Source organism: Octopus sinensis, linkage group LG3 (assembly GCF_006345805.1).
Source record: "Octopus sinensis linkage group LG3, ASM634580v1, whole genome shotgun sequence".
In the NCBI taxonomy this organism is placed as follows: Eukaryota; Metazoa; Mollusca; class Cephalopoda; order Octopoda; family Octopodidae; genus Octopus; species Octopus sinensis.
Genome location: NC_042999.1, coordinates 170,392,283 through 170,407,656, shown reverse-complemented (window position 1 = coordinate 170,407,656; position 15,374 = coordinate 170,392,283). Strand labels below are relative to the sequence as shown.

Below are 15,374 nucleotides of genomic sequence, written 5' to 3'. Positions count from 1 at the left end.
ACTGTCCAAGCTTGTCTCTGTATTCAAAGTTCACTCGGAAATATGTGGTGTTCGTTTCATATATAGATTCTAGTATCCTCACCTCTCACTTCTCACTCGTTGATATCAGTAATAAGGACTTTAGTAACAAAAGCACAAAATCCCTCTTTCTCACACATTTGAATACAACTGATTCCTCTAACACTCTTCAAAGCTCCTCCAACCATCAACAACACTTCCGGTATCAAATCTCTTCCGGTATCGGTAACACATTTTACTTCCCGCTTCACTAAAGCTATCGTTTTCACTGATTCCAATGTTCACAACTCATTTTTGTATTTCAGACTTATTTCATGCTGATATCACTGATGCCAAAGTGATTTTTCCTTGCAAGCTCGAATACTTTTCCTCAGGAACGAGAGAAAATACAGTGACTTGTTTGAACTCTAAAAAAAAAAACAATGGATAGGAGGCATATACTTTCCCCTAGGGATTGGTGTTAGAGGATACTCGATACTCAGGAGTCTTAAGCTAGCTGCGAAAGAGAAGATATTGTTGGAAACCACAGAGAAAGTCAGCCATTACGTCTAGCTGAAGAGAGGGGACGAATAGTGCAGCAAGAACAAGCAGTTAAGGTGGTGGAAACATGTGGCACTGAGACACAGCTGACTCAACGAAGCTCATGCAGTATGGAAGTTTTGTCGCCTACATCGATGGATTGTCCTAGGCAAGACATGTGGCAGTGAAGGGGCTGGGCCGGAACATGCGCAGAGCTACTTCACTGCCTCACGAGACATCGATTCCTGCATTCGGAGTCTGAATACCGAGGTAGACTCTGCACACTCAGCCGTTTTCCTTGAGACATTTTTTAGTTTCATCTCATCCACAAAACCCTCACCGACACACCAAACTCTCCTGATTTTCAACGTTTATTTTCAGATCAGCTCATTGGTCGTATTAAACTTAATTTAATTTGAGGTGCTTCACACGTAGCTCATCAGAAACAGCTTGAGGTGGAAGTGGGAGTGACTGAAAGTGTTTCTCGACCGCCACTCCGCTGCTCTAACCACTAGACCAGGTGCCTCCCACGCTCTAACTACTGAGCCATAAAAGAATATTTTGCGTATGAATTATTCTTTATCCTTTTCCTTGCTACAGTCATTGGACTACGTTTATGTTGGAGCATCGCCTTGAAAACTGTCGTCGATCGCCCCAAGTACTTATTTAAAATGGGGTTCTAATTTTATCGTCCGTTTTTGGCGTACCGCTAAGTTACACAGTGAGAAGCAAACACAGATACACACACACACACAAATACACACATATACACACACATACACACAAGCATATACACATGCGCGCACACACACACACGCACACACACACACACACATTATACACACATGACAGGTTTGTGCACTGTTTCTGTCTGCCAGATTTACCAGGTCCGGGCTATAGTAGAAAACACTTACCCAAGGTGTCGTGTACGCGACTACGAAGCAAACCTTTTAGCTGAACGTTCACGTCTGCACTTCAATATGTTGTATATTTTTATTCACGAAAATTTAACATTCTATCTAATATTTCAAATTAAAATATTCGTGCTAGTATCTTCGGGGCTTCGTTAATCTGGTTCGCAAGTGGCAAATACGAAGATTGATTAATGACAGCAGGGAATGAATAGCGAGAAGCCTGGCGGAGGGTACATCTATCTCACAAGACACCAGCGTGACACCAGTGCGACACCAGCATCAGAGTCTCACGAGACACCAGTGTCTTACGGGACACCAGCGTCACCAGGAAGGATGGGACCCATCCATCCATTCATTCATTCATTCATTCATTCATTCAAAATATGTTGTCTTCACGGCACATACCAATTTGAGACGTAATCCATAAGTTGAAACCACTGACCCAGGCCATATGTATGTACCTTTCAACAACACCTTTAGGCATTCAGTGTAAGAGCTTCTGGCGGCAGTGATATATGGGAGAAATTTAAAGTTGAACGGTTCTGTTCGTTTTACATTCTCCAGTTTCAGAATTATAGACTCAGAGAACAGAATCTAATATGCATGCATGTATGTATGTATGTATGTATGTATGTATGTATGTATGTATGTATGTATGTATGTATGTATGTATGTATGTATGTATGTATGTACGTCTGTATGTATATATATATATGTATGTGTATAAATGTGTGTGTATATATATATATATATTTGTATGTATGTATATAATGTGTGTGTGTGTTGCAGAAGCAACATTCCTGGACATTAATATATCAGAAGTCTGATAGAGTTTGGCACAATAACAGATATTTTTATCGATTGTGCAATGACGTCTCTAGATGTTTAACTAAATTGAGATTAGCAGAAATAACAAAAATAGTAAGTGGTCCATAAGTAATTCACCATTTAAAGATTGATATAATGTTAAATGATGCCTTTCTTACGGGTCACTTAGTGGTTGGCCAAATCTAAAATTTTGGAATTTCGTTGTCGACTTATGTAGATTAGATTAGCCTTCAAGCAATAATTTTAATATGGCTGGATTATATTGGCAACCTAAGTGGTCACGCTAAAGAACACCTTGACCCGCCAGATGTCACGTGCTCATTTTAATGATTGCTGAAAATAGATTTACGGAACGAAAACAACATTGGCTGGAAACGATAATGAAAAATATCTCTTATTTTTTATGTTTTTGTTTTTAACTCAGCGTAGGTAAACACAAATGTATGTTTGATAGGTTTGACATTTGATATAAGCGACAGTACGGATTTTTCCCCTTGAAATTCAGTAGTAAATTTGTATCTTCACTTTCCCGTTCATGTTGTGCTGAACAAATTGTGAAGTCTGAGGGACGAGCAAATAAAATATATCAATGAATGCGTGATTATATCCCTCCGTAGATATATGGCTGTGGACAAGATTATCGATTTGCAGATCAGTTATCGTCGATTTTATTGAACTCAGTTTTTGACTGAAAAAATTACAATGGTTTCTAAAAGAGACAAAGGGTGAGACACGATATAGAATAAATCTCTTCATGTCAGGCCATTTGTATCAAACCGATTCCGGTGCTTGGCAAGTGCTTATATTATCTTCAGCAGGAGCAACTAAGATGGCGAAAAGCAATGGCTATAACAAAATAATCACCACCCAAGTGACTCCCAACACTTTCAATCTCCTGTCCCTGACCCTTACTTCTTCCTACATGCACAAACTCAGACACACATACATAAGAAGCATGCCATTGCCCCCGTTCAAGTTGAAGTCTTCCGATTACAGCCGTGAGGATAAAGTGGCGGTGGTAAGGGGATAAAAAAGGAAGCCTAAAAAAATAATAAATAAAGGGACAAAACACAAACCCACCAACTTCACATTCTCAAACAATGCTAAATCCATAATAACAAGTCCGTCATCACTATCGCCAGCATCTTCGCAATTGGCAAAGAAAGGAAAACACACGAACGAAACAACAACGAACTCTGTAAACAGATTTTTGGCTTCCACTTGGTTGCCGCAAGTGAGCCCTATTTAAATTGAACACAGATTACAAAGTCGTGGTCAGTGAAGCTAACGGCTCCAAAATACGCCATCACTATCAACTGCCCCCAAAAGATGATCGTATCTAAGTAGGATCCGGCATATGCGGTAATTATCACGCTTAGAACAAACGAGCAGACGTTGTTGAGCTGGTGACTCTGTTTGTTGGAGGGACCCAAGTTACGAACATTCAGATATCTAACATTAAATGCTGTCATTATAGTAGAAGAAGGAAGGGCGGCGAGCTGGCAGAATCGTTAGCACGCTGGACGAAATGCTTAGCGGTCTCTCGCATGTCGCTACGTTCTGAGTTCAAATTCCGCCGGGGTCGACTTTGCCTTTCATCCTAGCCAGGCTCATGGGCCCGGTTTCCCGGTTTCAATGGTGTGTGGTTCCCCAGCTGGACGGGACGCCAGTCCATCGCAGCGTTACTCATTTTTGCCAGCTGAGTGGACTGGAGCAACGTGAAATGAAGTGTTTTGCTGAAGAACACAACACGTCGCCCCGTCCAGGAATCGAAACCACAATCTTACAATCATGATGCTGACACCCTATCCACTAAACCACGCGCCTCCACATCCTAACAATAATCCAAACCTAAATCTTAAACCTAGCATTAACTCTACCTGTTACTATAAATCTGACTCAAACAACAAAGCGTAACTTGGAGAATTCAGTCAACTAAGAAACCAACTAACATTTATATCGACTCTTACTAAAGAGTTTCTTTTAATGGCATCGGTGCATTCTGCCTGTCTACCATCTTGTGTTCGTCTAACATTGAATACATACACATAAGTAATAAGGACCAGTTGTATACGAAGGCAGACGACTAACGAAAGGCGAAATACTCGTCAATTGCACCATATAAAATTCATGACCAAAACAAGTACTTTCGGCTGCGTCCATGCAATTGTAAATAGATGCCATAGAAGATGCCATAGAACAACTCTGTAATAGAGTGAAACTAACGACTGTTTCATTAGATCCGAGGGCGGAATTTCAGTCTAAACAACGCAGGCTGCTATCAGACGAGAAGCCAGACTAAGATCATTGCATCTTTCAACAAAATATTTATTCTCACTTTTTCACTTTTTTGCTCTTATCATCTCCTCCCTCCATCCCACATTCACTCTCACACATCTTCACTCTCACTTTCTATCTTCTTTCACTTATTGCTTCTTTACTTTCACTTTTCTTTCTTCTGCAATTTCTATTTTCTATTTTCATCTACATTCTCTTTCTTTCAGTATTACTGACGATCTCTGCTCTTTTTTCTCGACCCTTCGCTCTTCATCTTACTTCTTCTGTATCCTTTTATCTCTTATCTTCAAACTTATTCTTGTCTTTCTCTCCGTTTCTTCACGTCTCCTTTGTAATAATATTCTTTTAAATTTTTCTTCTTACCTGCTGTTGTCTGTTATCGTTTCTCTCTTATACTCACTTTTCATTTCTGTCTTTCTTATTTTTCTCTTCATCTTCTTTGTTTTTCCTCCTGTTTCTCTAAATAACGGCCAACAAGCTATGCAAATTTAAGAGAAGATCTCGAGAAGCCATGATACATAGCGATTTTTAAGGGAAAAACGCATAAGTAAGGAAACCATTTATTATGGTGTGATATTTTCATAGTTTAAGGACAGTACAAGGAATTAACATCGAGCTAATGAGTGATGCGAAATTTTAGTTGTAAAAACAAGTAATATATTATGTTAATTTTTATAAGTATCAAATCGTTTAATCGTAAAGCAAAATATTTATTAACCAGTACCTCCTGCTCCATAAATTATTCCGACTCTTTTAATTCCTGACAAAAAAAAAAAAAATAAAAAATAACTTCCTGATTTTTGTCTTTAGGAATCATAAAGATAATTAGCTTGATTTATCTTCCTTACTTGTATTTTGGAAGAAAAATAAATGGATGCAAGTGTTTTAAAAAATTGTCACTTTTTATAACTTTTTACTTCATCAGAAGAAGGTCAGCACTTGTGATATTTTCTCGTCGACTCCGATATTAGTGAGGCGGATAGAGAAGAGAAATCCACAACTCATAGATTATTGTAGAAGGGAGGAAGCGTGGTGTCAAAATGTCGAGTTATCCTAGGTCTTATGGAAGACCTAATCTGAGTTTTGCAACAGAGGACTCCCTACTAGATAATACTGACGGTTTCAAGATTTCCTTCCAAGTAAAATTATTCATATTACCATTGGTCAATGTAAGAATAGTTATTAGGGCGGCGAGCTGGCAGAATCGTTTGCGCGCCGGGCAAAATGCTTAGCGGCACTTCATCCGTCTTCACGTTTTGAGTTCAAATCCCGCTGCGGTCGATTTCAGTTTTTCATCCTTTCAGGTTCGATAAAATAAGTACCAGTTGAGCAACAGAATCGATGTAATTTCCCTCGAAATTGCTGGCCTTGTGCCAAAATTTGAAAGCAATATAAGAATAGTTGTTTCCGGAGTGTACTGCAGTTTCTTTCACCAGAACGTCAACGATATTCTGTGAAGTACTTAATATTGATAATCGGTTAAAATGCACCGACATGGATATCGAGATTTGGTAATCTTCTATTGCGCCATTTAACGTGTATGGCTTCCATGTAGTCGCCCACTTAACCCGTTTGAAATAGCAGCCAAATCTCCCACAAATTACACGCTACCGACTTGAAATAAGAATGTCACACTAAATGACGTAGATACACAATGTTTGAGAGAAAGACAAAATGTTCGTGGTTAGAACAGCCTCTGATCATAGGTCTTCTCAGTCAGCGCTGAACGACAACAACAGCACACCAGTAGCAACAACAACAACGACGATTCAACCAATTGACGACGTCGACGACTACCACGGCGACCTCTGCTAGCAATAAACGTCAACATGCTAAATGGAAAATGAAGGTTAAACGGAAAACGATGCTAATCATGAATATTCATTGTTTAAATTGACTGATAATTAGCTACGATTGAATGAAAGAAATGCCGTTGTTTATAATTCAGTAAAACTAGCGAGACTCCTGCGGCTTTTACGAAAATTCGAGATTTTATTGATAAACAAAGAAAATTGACATGGCTTTTTAACACTTACAACACAAAAAGCTTCCGTTTTATCGAGATTGCTTCAGATGCACACAATTGTCTGAAAGATATTCGACAAAAAAATAACCTGAAATATAAATATCTGAGACAGATAACCTGATCTGTTCCAACCTAAAAACAAACTCCAACGCGGTAGAAACAATATCTCAAGGTAAATCAAGACATCGAATTTGACAACAAACGCAGTTTTCTGTTTTGTTTTGTTTTGTTTTTGCTTTCGGTTTTGAATCTTTATTAAATCTCTTATTTGCTTCAATCACTGGAGTGCAGCCAGGTTGCAACACCTCCATGTAAGGTTAGTCGAAGAAATCGATCCCAAGACTTATTTTAAACCAGATACGCACACACACGCACACACACGCACACACACACGCACACACGCACACACACACACACACACAGAAGACGAGCTCCTCACAGTTTACGTCAAAGAAATTCACTCATAGGGTATTTTGATCGGGACGAGGCTATAGCAGAAGACACTTGCTCAAAGTGACACATAGTGGAACTGACCCTGAAACCACCTGGTTGCGAAGAAAACCTGTTAACCAAACAACCATATATGCACCTATAAAAAATGGAATGAGTTGTGTATGCCGTGAAGAGACAAGACAATTTTTTCACATATCGTTAGAGCTCTTCTGAAGGGGGAGAAACGAAAAATGTGTGGCGTGTTACAAGACTTGTTCAAAAATTAATAGATTGAACGGTTTATTGTTGAAGAATATTCTTTCTTCTATAGACACAAGGCCTGAAATTTTGAAGGAGTAGCAGATTACATCGACCCCAGAGTGCAACTGGTACTTATTTTATCGATCTCGAAAGGATGAAAGGCAAAGTTTTGCCAGCTTGCCACCATACTGATGGAGAATATCGGTGTCAAATTTTGGCACAAGTCTAGGAATTTTAGGGAAGGATGCTAGTCGATTACAACTGGTACTTAATTTATCGACTTCCGAAAGGATGAAAGACAAAGTCGACCTCGGCGGAATTTGAACCTAGAATGTACAGACAGATGAAATGTCACCAAGCATTTTTCCGGCGTGCTACCAATTCTGCCAGCCTCTCTCTGCCTTACTGATGGAGAATATCAAATAATATAAACTACCACCAGTGTCTTTCAAGTTCAGATTTACTTAAGTGTACAAATTTGCTTGTTTGCTTGCTTGAGCCATCAATTTCTGACGGAGTTGTAGGTATGCTGTTGTGACATTCTGAACACTGAATACTTGTCTTCAGCTGTCGCGGCTGCGTGCTTCAGCTTGCGTTTCTGCTAATAACTTACTAGTCTGTTCCATCGTGTTGTTCGTCCATTTTTCTTCTCTTCACCGTTATGAGAAAATATTTATGATGGTCAAAGGTGATCCTGGATAGTTTAGCGGATTTAATCTTTTGTGATGCAGTCCAAGTACGAGATGACCAAGATGTTTCAATTTCTGTATATCGTGGTGAAAAATTAATTACAACTCAATAAAAATATTTTAAAATTGCTTTTTACGTTTGTGCAACAAAATTTAACATTAACATGTCAAGTAAAGAGGATCGCAATGAGGTCGGTCACAGTTAAGTTGCTACGATATTTGTTCAAGATGAAAGAAACCGTGCAACACTGTCACAAGTCTGTTGAATAAGATTAGTGGTCAAAGGTCATAAGACAGCCAGAAAAAAGATAGTGTAGACCTATGTATATATATGTACATATCTATCTATCTATAACACAGACACACACACACACATACACACACGCACACAGATTTTATACTTACATATTTTATACTTATTTATTCGTGGGTTAACAAAGCTACCAATGGTTTCATGTAAAAAGAAATCTCTCAACGATTATCAAGCCTGCCACATTGGAACGGTGGTACTCGTCTCCATCTGGGATGAGAATACACAATGCTACACGAGACCATACGAGATTTGCTTTGGGATAAATAAATAAATAAATAAATATACAATTCATACGAGGTAATTTATAGGAGTTTCGCGTAATCCGGACCACAGAACCGAGATACGCGGTTTTCTCGGGTACCTTGAACTATTGATGACCCAATGGGTCAGGAGTAGTCTAGTATATTATATATATCATATATATCTTTTATCTTTACTTGTTTCAGTGATTGGATTGCAGCCATGCTGGAGCACCGCCTTGAAAGGTTTTAGTCGAACGAATAAACTCCAGTATTTGTTGCTTTCTTTTTTTGTTTTTAAGCCTGGCACTTAGTCTATCGGTAAATTTTGCCGAACTGCTCGGTTGCGAGGACGTAAACAAACTAACACCAATTATCAAACAGTGGTGGAGGACAAACACAAACACAAAGACACACATCTATCTATCTATCTACCTATCTATCTGTCTGTCTATCTATCTATCTATCTATCTATCTATCTATCTATCTATCTATCTATCTATCTATCTATCTATCTATCTATCTATATATATATATATATATATATATATATATATATATATATATATATATATATATCTAATATCTATATATATATATATAATATATATATATATATATATATATATATATATATATATAATTTTAATCCAAACGGGAAAACAAAAAAACAACAACAATGGAACAATTACAGTATTATTATTAATAGGCGCTCAGGAAATGGAAGCAGGAGGGTATGACGTTTCGAGCGGAGCTCTTCGTCGGAAACATAAAGAAGGAAGAGAGAGGAAAGAAAGATCCCAAAGCGGGCAACAGGGATAGAGAAAAAAAACGACTGGTGTTTACGAGTTACACATGGTGAAGGCGGAAGTTTACGATAACAAGAGCAAAGTAGGTTTTTAAAGGCAAAAGAGTGGAGACAAGGTTGGTAACGCAACAGATGTGTGTGTATGTGTGAGTGTGTGCGTGTGCGTGTGTGTATGTGTGTGTGTGAGGCGAGATAAAAAAAACAAAAAATATATGTATGTGTTAGTGTGTGCGTCTGTGTGTAGGCGTGTGAGGTAGGGCGAGACAGTGGTCGGCATAGCAGACAAAGGTCAGTAGTAAGAAAAAGAAGGAAGGAGGAAGGGAGGGAGGGGAAGGGGTGGGGGCGTATGTAGCGTGCCAGCGTGTGTTGAGTGGTAGTGTGTGTGTGTGTCCAGTGTCGTGGTAGTATTAATGGCGAGTATATTGAATGTGTGTAAGAGTAATGTATATATTTAAGCAATGTGTGTATATGTGTGCGCGTGTGTGTAACAAAAAGGGGGGGGAGGTTAAGGAAAAAGGACTCCAGCTGAGGGGAAGATGGAAGAGTGGTCCCGCGGAGACGGGCATGGGAAAACCCAACGACAAGCGACGGTCCCAGGAACGCGCGGGAGGTCTCGTCGGGTCCAAGAGCGAGGTGCATGCGGCGCGTATGTGTGCGCGAACCGGCGCAAGCGCGTGTGTGCGCGCGCCTGCGAGTATGCGCGTAAGTATGTATGTGTGTGGATGTGTGAGTGTGTCTGTGTGTATGTCTGGGTGGCAGTGTGTCCGATGAATGTATGTGAGTATGTGTGTATATATGTGTGTGCATAGATGTATGTCCGTGTGTGTGTGTGTGTGTATGTGTATGAGTGTGTATGTATGTACGTGTGGATGTGGGGAAGTGTGTGTATGTGCATGTGTGCGCGCGTACATACAGGTGTGTGAGTGAGTGTGTGTGTATGTATGTGTGAGTGTGTATGTATGTGTGTGTAGAATGCATGTATGTGTATGGGTGTATGTATGCGTGTGTGTATGTATGTATGTGTACGTGCGTGTGTGTGTGTGTATGCGTGTAGGTGTGCGCGTGTGCATGCATGCATGCATGTGCGTATGTGTGTGTGTGTGTGTGCATGTGTGTGGGTATATATGTATGTGCGTATATGTGTGTGTATGTGCGTACATGTGTGTGTGTGTATGCATGTGTGTGTATGTAGGTGTGTCGGCGTGTGTATATGTGTGTGTATGTAGGTGTGTGGGCGTGTGTATATAGGTGTATGTATGTATGTCTGGGTGTGTCCGTGCATGTTTGTGTGTGTGTGTGCATGCATGTGTATGTAGGTGTGTGTGTACGTGTGTAATGTATGTGTGTATGCGTGTGTGTGCGTGTGTATGCGTGCGTGTGTGTATGTAGGTGCGTGTGTATGTGTGTGGGAGTGTAGGTGTGTGTGTGCGTATGTGAGTGTGAGTGTATGGGTGTTTGTCATGCATGTGTGTGCGCGTGCAGATGAGTGTGTGTGTAAGTATGTGTGTGTGTATGTTTGTGTGAGTGTGTATGTGTGTATGTCTGTGTGTATGTATGTGCGTATAGGAGTATGTAGGTATGTGTGTGTGTATGTGTATGGGTGTATGTATGTATGTGTGTGTGTGTGCATGTGTATAAGTATATGTGTGTGTGCGTATGTGTGTGTATGTGTATGTGTGTGTGTTTATGTATGTGTGTATGTATGTGTGTAGGCGTGTGTGTGTAGATGTATGTATGTATGGGTGTGTGTCTGTGTGTGTTTGTGTGTGTGTAGGTAGATGTGTGTGTCTGAGTGAGGGTATGGCTGTGTAGGTGTGTGTGTGTATGAATGTAAGTGTGTGTGTATACAAGTGTAGTGTATGTATGTAGGTGTGTGTGTGTGTGTGTATGTGTACGTGTGCGTGATATATATATATATATGTGGCGCAGGAGTGACTGTGTGGTAAGTAGCTTGTTTACCAACCACATGGTCCCGGGTTCAGTCCCACTGCGTGGCACCTTGGGCAAGTGTCTTCTACTATAGCCTCGGGCCGACCAAAGCCTTGTGAGTGGATTTGGTAGACAGAAACTGAAAGAAGCCCGTCGTATATATGTATATATATGTATGTGCGTGTATGTTTGTGTGTGTGTGTTTGTCCCCCTACCATTGCTTGACAACCGATGCTGGTGTGTTTATGTCCCCGTCACTTAGCGGTTCGGCAAAAGAGACCGATAGAATAAGTACTAGGCTTACAAAAAATAAGCCTCGGGGTCGAGTCGCTCGATTAAAGGCGGTGCTCCAGCATGGCCGCAGTCAAAATGACTGAAACAAGTAAAAAGAGAAAAAAAGAGAATATATATATATATATATATATATATATATATATATAACACTCACATACACACATACACTTACACGCAAGCCCCCACACACACATACACTTACACGCAAGCCCCCACACACACATATATACGTGTGTGTGTGTGTAACTGCACATATTTTGTATTTATATTTATAAATCTGGACGTTCACGAACGTTCTCGCGTAAAATGAATTAATCAATCTGTGGTACCTTACTTTCAAAGCATTTTCCCCATTACACGCCGGTTTGGTTACTTATAAGAGGCACCCGAAAAAACCCCCGTGTATCTCGGTAACCTGTGCGCCGATTTACCCAAAACTTGTTTTATTTCGCTTGTATTCACGTGAGCATCCGATTCATGACGTCACATGTTTTTGTCTCTTTCACTCTGTTTCGCCAGACGTTCAGCTCTTCAAGTGTCCCATTCCTGATCTCTTCTACGTCTCTCTCTTTTCCTCTGTTCTGTCAGACGCTCAATCCTTGTTTTATCAGTCTCATCGTATGCCTGTCCTCATCTCGGCTAAATATTTCGTAAAGGACACGTTTGTATTTCAGTGTGAAATCATTTGTTTCACAGGCTTTTTCGAATGCATTCAACGTATCTCACCTCCAACGGAGTTTTGTATCGTAGGTATTTTTTCCAGGTTATTTCGTATGCTTTCAACAACTGTGACATCAATGTCACGCGTAAACGGTCACTGACGGTTCAAGTTATAAAAACATTGAAGCTGAATTCAACATTGTATTGAACTCTTTTACTCTTTTACTTGTTTCAGTCATTTGACTGTGGCCATGCTGGAACACCGTCTTTAGTCGAGCAAGTTGACCCCAGGACTTATTCTTTGTAAGCCTAGTACTTATTCTATCGGTCTCTTTTGCCGAACCGCTAAGTTACGGGGACGTAAACACACCAGCATCGGTTGTCAAGCGATGTTGGGAGGACAAACACAGACACACAAACATATACACACACATACATATATATATACGACGGGCTTCTTTCAGTTTCCGTCTACCAAATTCACTCACAAGGCTTTGATCCACCCGAGGCTATAGTAGAAGAGGTGCCACGTAGTGGGACTGAACCCGGAACCATGTGTTTGGTAAGCAAACTACTTACTACACAGCCACTCCTACTGAAGGAAATCATTCCTACTTGTATTAGTTTTGCCTTTCCCTTTCACGTTCTGACGTCAGAAGGAATATTTTCTCATTTTGACGCTGTTGCAGTTTGCTCGAGAGAAAGCTTTTAATAACAACATTCTTAGTTGACTGGGTATCCTTCAAAAACACTCTGACATTCTCCTTTCGTCTTCCGCGACTAAGAGCCACATACAGTTGACCGTGTTGAATTACAGGTCGTTCCACTTCAATCAAGACGTTGTCCATAGTTTGTCCTTGTGCTTTATGAATTGTCATAGCGAAGCATGATTGAACTGGGAATTGGCTTCGCTGCAAAGGGATATCCTCACCTTCGGAGAGATTCATTGTTATTCTTGGTATCGTAGTGATTTCATTTCTGAAAGCGGTTCTGTTGATTCTCGCTACTTTGAGATTGTCGAGCAGTTCTTCCACGATTATACGCATCCCATTACAAAGGCTTGGAAGATTCAAGTTTCTCATTAGAATTATGGGAGATCCTTTTTTTTATTTCAATTGCAGCTTATGTGGCCGCTGTCTTGATAGTTCAACCGAATCAAGGAATTCAGTCGGGAAATGAGTGGCATTGGCACCATCACTTATAGGATCGGTACTCTTTTATGATTCCAGGGAAGCGTCTGATACAGGTGGAACCGATACTTCTCAACATTTGATTGAGAGGTACTAAGATGCAATTGTTCGAAAACACTTCACCTGGATTGTCGATTCCCACCAACGGAGTTTTATTTCGTGTTTTTTTCTTCTTTTCCCGGTTATTTTGCATGCTTTCAACGAATCACGTGTAATCGAAATCACGCGTAAACAGCTCCTATCCCTAGAAAAAGAAAAATTTGGCTGCTATTTCTTGCACACCCTGCTACAACGTAACAGCTATTTCGGGTCCTTTATCGCATGTACCTGCTACTTGGCAACAGGGCGTGCTAGAAATAGCAGCCGAATCTTTGGAGGTGAGATACGTTGAATTCACTCGAAAAAACTTATGGAAAAAATTATTTCACACCGAGGTTACGAACGGGTCTTTTACAAAATATTTACCGCTTTTAAAGTAATTTTCTCTTTAAAATATTTTTTAAATATGCCACCCAAAATTTTTGTAATTGTATTCACTTGAAAATAATTTTTCAAAAGATTAAAACATTCATGCGACTGAGTCAAATACCGATTTGGAGATTTCGTGGCTCTTCATAAGATTCATGAATTCTCTCATGTACCTTGTGAGACATAGTTTAGAACAATTAATAAACAGTTCTATATTTAAGAGATGAAGAATTATGTACATTATTTACATTATTTACATTCGACGGATATTTGGCCTACGGGCTACCAACTCCAAGATTCCGAGTTCGATTCCAAGCAGTGACAATAATGATAATGATAATAATAATAATAACATCGAAAAATACCTTAGGAATGAGAACCCAGGTTCGAAATTTCCCCAAGACACCTGAAGAAGGCTGGTGGGTATATCAGCCGAAACGTTGTGTTAACAACAAACAAGATGAGAACTAATATCTGTCAAATGTAAATAATGTAAATTAATTAACAAACTATAAATGATGTTGTTTAGTCTACGATCATAGGAGCCCCTACATCAGTTCTGACTGAGGTGATCTATTACAAACGTTCCCCTGCGTTACTCTTTTGACATTCAGTAACGAACTTATCTCCAAACAATAAATCGAAGTTACCTTAATAAGTAATACTAAGCTTCTAGACTCATCAAATGACTCCAGAACATTGTCTTGTATTACTTCAATTATATTGATAGAATCAAATGTATCTCTCTATATATAAACGGCAGTTTGTCTGTGTGTGTTTCTGTGTGTCTGTTTGGTTGTACCCTCACCCTGACCACGGCTTTCAACCGATTCTGATGAAACTTGACACACACATAGCCCAATGTCATAATTCAAAACGAACGCAGCGAAAATTTTGAAAAGTTCCCCCAGTTCTGAAAAAAATCGATAAATTCGACATGGGGTCGAGAATCAGAAACACAAACCACAGACTGTCATGGGGACGCAACTCCACCTTTTTAACTCTCAAAAAAAATTTACCATAATTTTTTTTCCATTTTTTTGCTATTTTTTGGCTATAACTCTCTAAAAATGCTTTATAGTTATTTCCCTTACAAACCCGAGCAACGCCGGGTGATACTGCTAGTTATTAATAAATGTGACAAGCTTGTCATTTGGGGATAAAATTCCAGCCAATGCACATTGCGTTTCAGCAACTGTCAAACCTGATTATTTGTGCTTTTCTTTCTTTTCTGAGAAGGGTTCTAGAACAAGATATTTTGTTAAAATAGTCTTCGTTGCTTCGTATCATTTTCAACTATAAAAAAAATATAATGGCTGGTGCGTTGTTGAGAAACTCGCTTTGCAGCCACATAATTTCAGTTTCAGTCCCACTGCGCCGCATCTTGGACAAGTGTCCTCTACTATAGCACCGGGCCAACCAAAGCCTTGTGAGTGAATTCGGTGGACGGAATCTGTATGGAAATCCGTCATGCGTATATATGTGTGT

General features: G+C 39.7%; 1 protein-coding gene across 1 annotated transcript; it reads right to left on the bottom strand.

The window, feature by feature from the left end:
• Positions 1-12,848: 12,848 nt before the first annotated feature.
• Positions 12,849-13,310, bottom strand: LOC115209595 (ATP-dependent DNA helicase PIF1-like). Its single transcript, XM_029778034.1, has one exon. The coding sequence runs from the start codon at positions 13,308-13,310 to the stop codon at positions 12,849-12,851; it is 462 nt and encodes a 153-aa protein (XP_029633894.1).
• Positions 13,311-15,374: the final 2,064 nt, after the last annotated feature.

What these genes read in the sequence shown, in the direction of transcription:
- LOC115209595 (XM_029778034.1), bottom strand. Translation starts at nt 13,310, where the DNA reads ATGAGAAACTTGAATCTTCCAAGCCTTTGTAATGGGATGCGTATAATC.